This window comes from Nicotiana sylvestris, chromosome 5, assembly GCF_000393655.2.
Source record: "Nicotiana sylvestris chromosome 5, ASM39365v2, whole genome shotgun sequence".
Lineage (NCBI taxonomy): Eukaryota > Viridiplantae > Streptophyta > Magnoliopsida > Solanales > Solanaceae > Nicotiana > Nicotiana sylvestris.
Genome location: NC_091061.1, coordinates 171,289,060 through 171,296,331, shown reverse-complemented (window position 1 = coordinate 171,296,331; position 7,272 = coordinate 171,289,060). Strand labels below are relative to the sequence as shown.

The 7,272-nt window shown below is 36.8% G+C and overlaps 1 protein-coding gene across 1 annotated transcript; it reads left to right on the top strand.

Moving 5' to 3' along the window:
• Positions 1-291: 291 nt before the first annotated feature.
• Positions 292-6,994, top strand: LOC104241718 (probable LRR receptor-like serine/threonine-protein kinase At5g10290). Its single transcript, XM_009796651.2, has 12 exons — positions 292-490; positions 1,447-1,615; positions 1,865-1,997; positions 2,146-2,217; positions 2,667-2,810; positions 2,911-2,982; positions 3,070-3,135; positions 3,263-3,327; positions 3,459-3,602; positions 3,825-4,166; positions 5,228-5,622; positions 6,388-6,994. The coding sequence occupies exons 2-12, from the start codon at positions 1,525-1,527 to the stop codon at positions 6,700-6,702; spliced, it is 1,839 nt and encodes a 612-aa protein (XP_009794953.1). The 5' UTR covers positions 292-490; positions 1,447-1,524; the 3' UTR covers positions 6,703-6,994.
• The last annotated feature ends 278 nt before the right edge of the window (positions 6,995-7,272 follow it).

The window sequence follows — 7,272 nt, the reverse complement described above, 5'->3', positions numbered from 1 at the left end:
TATTAATTCCTTCTTCACTATTACTACCAGTAAAAGGAAGTGGACCCCACTTCCAGTTAGCCACCATAGGGGGGTTGGGCGTGGGGGTGGGGGGGAACTAAGAGAGACTGTTGGGAGAGACAGAAGAGAAGACTAACGTAATAATTGCAGAGACCATATGCAGATATAAGCTTTCTTTAATATTGAAGCCAAAAAGAAGCTTTCTTTTAAGTTCTTTTACATTTACAACTTCATTTACAGCACAAGAAAGAGTGAATAAAAGGACACCCCCCACCCACAAAAAGCCCCCTCCCCCCCCAAAAAAAAAGGAAAGAAAGGGAAGAGCTGCTTTCATTAGTATTGTTTTTTTCCTCTCCAAGATTTGATTTTGTTGAAGCAATATTTCCCTTTTTGTAATAATACAAAGTAAAGTTTCAATCTTGGTTCAAATTCTGCTATTTCATTCACCCTTTGTTCATTCTCAGCTCTAAAGTCTGGTGCTTGTTTAAAGGTACTTAACTTACCCAGCTCAAATTCTTGTTTTAGTCTTTCTATCATATTCTGTCATTTATTTTATTTGCTTAATATGTTAAAAGTGGTAGTTTGAATCTTTAGATATGGTGGGTTTGTGATTTGACTTGGATTAAGGAAGTTAAAAAGTGAACTTTTTTGCTTGTGAGAACTGGAATTGGAGAATATTGTTCTTGATGATCTTGTGAAAATTGAGGAAGTGGGCTTCTTTGTTTTTTTGAGTGGTGGAGAGGGGGAGTTGGGATTTGTTTGTATTTGTTGGGTTTTTCTGATACATATGGTGAAGTAAAAGAAGGTATATTTGAATTTTTAACCATAGGCAAGAGAAATGGAAAAAGACAGAAACTTGGATTTTGGTGAGTCTGATTAAGGTTTAAGAATTCTTATGGTTGGAAAAGGTGATTTGATTATTTACATAGTCAGTTTTATTTAGCAGGATTTTTATAGCTGCATTTCATGAATTTCTTGTGGTCCCATATCCTACAGACAACCGAGGAAATGCCGGCGTTTGGTTTTTATTCAGGAAAGAAAAGGATAGGTTCGTTAACTGTTGAAATTTGTGAATCAATTGGTCTTTTGGGATGGTTGGCATTATTGGTAGAAGCTGAAGAATTGTTTGAATGGAAATGACAAATGTTCAATTGTTCTTTCAACTCCTGTTAACTTTATGATTCTTCAATACTGCTACAGTTTGCTCAATAGGGGTTTTCAGTTAGACGTATGTGTTATGTTGTGGTTACATGTTATCTACATTATCCTACAAGTTTTGTTAATAGATGGGTATTGATGTAGCGCCGTAATTATGCTTTTCATGTGATTGATCTATATCATTGACCACTATTTTATTCTTCTCCCTCTAGGATCGGATATCTCTTTTCCATATTTCTTTATGCTTACTAATTTTGATCTTATTAATCTTTCTAATATATTTTTCAGAACCATCACCTGTTCAATATACCAAGGAAGATGGTGCTTTATGTCACAGAAACGAACAGCAACATATTTACTTGATCTATGGAATTGAACCTCATATGCAATATGGAACTGTTCTTAGCAGTTCTGATATTATCATGTCTCTATTCATTTGTCGCACCAGATGCCCAGGGTACACACTTCTTCCTTTTTCTACTTTATCTTATTAACAAAAAGATCACCTTTCGCTGTATTCTTTTCGTTCTTCTTTCTTTTAACCATTCAAATGTGTAAGGAAAAATTTTGATGGGTTAGACTATGTTTTCGTTCTCTCTGTATTCATAATATCTACATTTTTCTTCTGCTGATTAAATGTTATATCTGTTCTGCTACTAAAGTAGGGTGACATTCTGTTATTTTGTAATCTCTGATCTCGTTTTAGGAGATGCACTGTTTGCATTGAAGAGGTCACTAAACGCTTCGAGTGATCAACTTTCTGATTGGAACCAGAATCAAGTTAACCCATGCACTTGGTCAAAAATAACTTGTGATGACAACAGCAATGTCATCATGGTGTAAGTTTGAAGTTATTGTGAGAGCTGTTTTAATCACCTTGTAGATGATATGATTGTGGCGCAGTTTGCGTCCCAAACACTTGAGCTTTTATTGGTCAACAACCATTCTGAAACGTGATGTTTGATGGTGTCTGACCTTTGTTTGCAGGTCACTATCAAATATGGGGTTCGCTGGCACTTTAACTCCAAGATTAGGTGTTCTAAAGAATCTCAATACTCTGTACGTATAGAGAACTTGTTGAATCATGTTCCATTGAATGCTATTTACAATATACTTATGTAGGTTTCTTGGACTTTCATTACTCTGCACTTCTTTTAGTCTTTGGATTTTGAGTTAATGGGCGCATTTTAATTAACATCAGTATATAAATCACTCTACTTAAAATAAGTAGGTTACTTATGTAGGTTACTTATGGTGTCATTAATGGACGAGGTGAAATATTCTTTCATTGTCATTGCTTATCAGTTATCACATTATTCTCGTAGTGCCTCTGATGAGCACTATAAGGTCATAACTCTCAACTTTTGCTGAGAAGATCCCTTAAAAATAAAGCTTTCTTCCTTGTTAAGAGGAAGTTCTATTTTAATGAGATTTGTGAACTCATATCAATGTTCATGTCTTTAGTTATGTTGTGTACTGAACTGACTGGGTTGTCAACATCCTGGCAGTTCCTTGCAAGGAAATGGAATAACCGGTAAAATTCCTGAACAGCTAGGAAATTTAACCGGCTTGACCATGTTAGATCTGGAAAATAACCGTTTGTCCGGAGAAATACCAGCTTCCCTAGGCAATCTGAAAAAGCTTCAGTTTCTGTAAGTAATGGAGTAGTATTTCTTTGATTATTGCTTTTCTATAACTGAGCTGTCTTTGGGTGTTAGGCTAAGGAGTCAACTTCAATGTTTCTTTGAGCAGGTTTTTGAGTCAAAACAATCTGACCGGGACAATCCCTGAGTCGCTTTCAGGCCTTCTCAACTTGATTAATCTGTAAGTGAATCATTTAGTCTGATTTTTGATGTGTTTATGGTCTGTACCATGTTATATTAACCCGATTCAGTGATTGCTCTTTGACAGTCAGCTTGCTTTAAATGATCTTACTGGAAAAGTTCCTGACAGTTTGTTCCAAGTCCCAAAATACAAGTATGCAGATCTTGATTCTTGCAGTGTTCAAGTGAAAATATATTTGAACATTCTTTTTATACTAGTTCCGGCCTTTTTTGCCTGAGGCGTGACTGTTGATATTAGTTTAACTCAGTTTGCTTATTAGTTTTTCAGATAACCATTTGAATTGTGGCTTAAACTTCAGTCATCGTTGTGTATCTGACAATGAAGGTAATTGAACGAGCAAATACTACATGTTTGAATTACAAGTCCTTAATGTGGACGTTACGGTTTGCTGGAGATAGTTGGTATTAAGATAACTTACGGACCCTGGCCAATTCTAAAGGTTGAAATCTTGGCAGGTTCTCCAAGTAAATCAAAAACTGGGCTCGTAATTGGTATTGTTGGTGGATTTCTTGGAATTATCCTTCTTGGGGGATTTATGCTATTTTTCTGGCGGGGAAGGAACAAAGGCTACAAACGTGAAATCTTTGTTGATGTTCCAGGTCTGTATCACCTGTTTTTCACTGTAGTAACTTCAGTTTGTGTTGTTAGCTCTCGAAAAAGAAAAAGGCTATAGCCGTTATCTATTGCTACATCTCGTAGTTCCATCTTACATTGGAGACGAGTTGTTTAATCAACATTACTTTAGTCTTGTGCACTATAAGATGGTATATGTCCATTGAGTATGTTGTGACATTTTTCTCGTGTTTGTTTGGTGTGTTCAGGTGAGGTTGACCGGCGAATTCCATTTGGTCAATTGAGGAGATTTGCATGGAGGGAATTGCAGCTTGCTACCGATAACTTTAATGAAAAGAATGTTCTTGGACAGGGAGGTTTTGGCAAGGTTTATAAAGGAGTGCTCAATGACAGCACTAAAGTTGCTGTGAAACGATTAACCGACTATGAGAGTCCTGGGGGAGATGCTGCATTTCAGCGTGAAGTCGAGATGATCAGTGTGGCTGTTCATAGGAATCTTTTGCGGCTTATAGGATTTTGCACCACACCGACTGAACGCTTGCTAGTATACCCATATATGCAGAACCTAAGTGTTGCCTATCGTCTACGAGGTATTTAATTTTTCACAGTAGAGCCTATATCCATGGTTTGAAGTTGGCTTTCTATTGTATATCTCAATTTCAAATTGCCGAGGATTATCTTTTTTCTAGTGTTACTATTACTCTTTTAAACAAACTCAGCTAAATTTCTACAGAAGTTATATAAACTGATGTTGTTGGAGATGTGAAAGATAGTTGGGAGGTGCGAAGGTTTAAGGAAGGGGAGCATTCTCTCTTGTGGCAGCTAAATTTCTACAAAAGTCTGAAACTTTTTATTGTCAAGAGTCTTTAAGTGTCCTTTACATATGATTTTCGTCTAAACAATAAGCAGTCAGATGCACCATTTTCTTCAACCCTCTCAAGCCTGAAAAGTAAAAGGACATGTCCGGGACAACTTGTGCGCACCTCGACTAATTCCACGGGGTGCCTGCTATACTCCCACCAACACAGGTACCGAGTAACTCTGACAGATGGGAAGAAATCACGTAGTGTTTTTGTTATCTCATGGTTCTTAATCCACTTAATTAACCACTAGGCCACACCTTTGGGATGCTTGCTTGTAGAGTTAGATTATATGTTTATTATAGGAGGACACATTTTCACTCAAGTTCCTTTCTCATGTTTTATTTCTTGATTCTTTTTGTTTAGACTTGTGAATAGTCACTTGAAGTTTAGGTGGCCTTCGGCTAGATAACCATGAGTAAAATTCTGGGGTGCTTCCTGCTTTTCCCAGAGAAAATTAATAAAGGAGTAGTGCATAGGTGCTCAATATTCTTAATATTTTGTAGAATCATTTAGTTCTCTTTAGTCTTCAAAAAGCCATATTGAATTATACCTCATCAAAAGGGAACTCTGCAACATGAATTGAGGTCGGTTTCTATAATGAGAGGTTAACTGAGTTCGTGAATCCATTCTTGTGCATTCATAATTTTCCCGAAAAGGTGAGTTTTTGAAAACTTGCATGAATTGAAGATGACGGATGCAGTAGTCAGTCAAGCTTTAAAGTTCACATTGTTTTCTCCCAGAAGTGATGAGATTTTTGTGGCTTATTTGTAGTATTTTATCAAATGCAGAAATTAAACCTGGAGAAACTGTTTTAGATTGGGCAACCAGGAAGCATGTGGCACTGGGCACTGCACGTGGACTTGAGTACCTGCACGAACACTGTAATCCAAAAATTATTCACCGTGATGTTAAAGCAGCTAATGTTTTACTAGATGAAGATTTTGAAGCTGTAGTTGGTGATTTTGGCTTGGCAAAGTTAGTTGATGTTAGGAAAACCAATGTGACAACTCAAGTTCGTGGTACAATGGGCCATATAGCTCCCGAGTACTTGTCCACAGGGAAATCATCAGAAAAAACTGATGTTTTTGGATATGGAATCATGCTTTTGGAGATTGTAACTGGTCAACGTGCAATAGACTTCTCACGCCTAGAAGAAGAAGATGATGTCTTGTTACTTGACCATGTAAGTGTACATAACTCAACGACTGATACTAACTCTGATTCTGTTGATCTGCATATACAGTCAGACCTGTCTATAACATTATTCTTATATAACAACACTTCTATATAAAAGCCAAATTTTTCCGGAACCAAATCTCATGTGCTATTATAATATATTTTTTCTATAACAACAATTTGCTATAACATCCAAAAATATCCGAAACAAACGAGGTTGTTATAGAGATGTAGTTCCTAGTGGCTATTGCATATTTACTTTTACAATGACATCTAAAACAATTCAGTTCTTCTAAGTTCTATTTTATCATCTTACCTTTGGTGATTATACTTCCACTCTTCTTTAAGCTGCATGGTGGTGGTCTGGTGGAAGCTCATTGTCCGTTACAAGAAATCCTCATGAATTATATAATTCGGTTATCTTTTCTTTCTTGATATATATGTTGTAATCTTGATATTCAACGGGAAGGACCAAAAAGAAGTCTCATTTTCCACATAGCATTCTTACGCAAATGCTTTGCATATCAGACATAGGTCTTAAAACTTGAGCCTTTTGTCGGACACTCTTTTTAGGAATTAGGACTAAGGTAAACTAGCAGAAATACAGTGAAATAACAATCAGAAGATGCAAAAGTTTTTAATCTGCTTCCTGCAGGCATGGACCCTAAACCTAGATTTTAATTTGCATGATAAGCTCTCCGTAATCTTAGCTTTTATAGGACCTTTTTTTGTAGTATTGGTTACTGAAATGACTGCATGTATCATCTTGAAGGTCAAAAAACTGCAAAGGGAGAAAAGGCTAGATGCTATTGTTGACCGCAATCTGCACAAAAACTATAATATGGATGAAGTAGAGATGATGATTCAAGTTGCATTGCTTTGCACTCAAGGATCGCCAGAGGACCGTCCAGCAATGTCAGAGGTAGTACGAATGCTGGAAGGAGAAGGGCTTGCTGAGCGGTGGGAAGAATGGCAGCATGTCGAAGTTACACGTAGGCAAGAATACGAGAGACTACAACGACGATTTGACTGGGGCGAAGATTCAATCTATAATCAGGACGCCGTTGAGTTATCTGGTGGAAGATGACAAATCTGTATTTCCAAACAAGTACATACTTTCCTGTAATAGTCTCGTTGATGCATAGAGCTGGTTGCTAAATGGCATGCAATCGATGTTTTAATATTGCTTGTGCCATATCTTGATTGTATCTTTTTTCATGTGCTTCTCTTATTTAATCAATTCTTTTTCCTGTATGCTTGACCTGTGCAGCGACGTAATGTATCAACCGTTTTCTTTTTGTTTCTTCTGTTTCTTTTTTCCCCATCTGTCTATGCAAATTGTAACATTAATCCTTGTTATAGAAATTCATTTTTCTCTATCTGAAGGTCTCTACTATTCTTGTTATTGTACGTTTGCATCAGATGCACTAATCCCAAAATAGAACTGATTAGTAAAATATTTCTTTCACATGTCTTTGTTGATATCTGCAGGGAAAAGGTTACATTTTTGCTATGTATAAGTGGCTATCTAATATGCAATATTTATGTTCTACTTCACATAGTCATTGTACCTTCACAAGGTAGGGTAAGGACGGCATACATACTACCCTCCCCAACCCCACTTGTGGGAATACACTGGGTATGTTGTTGTTGTTGT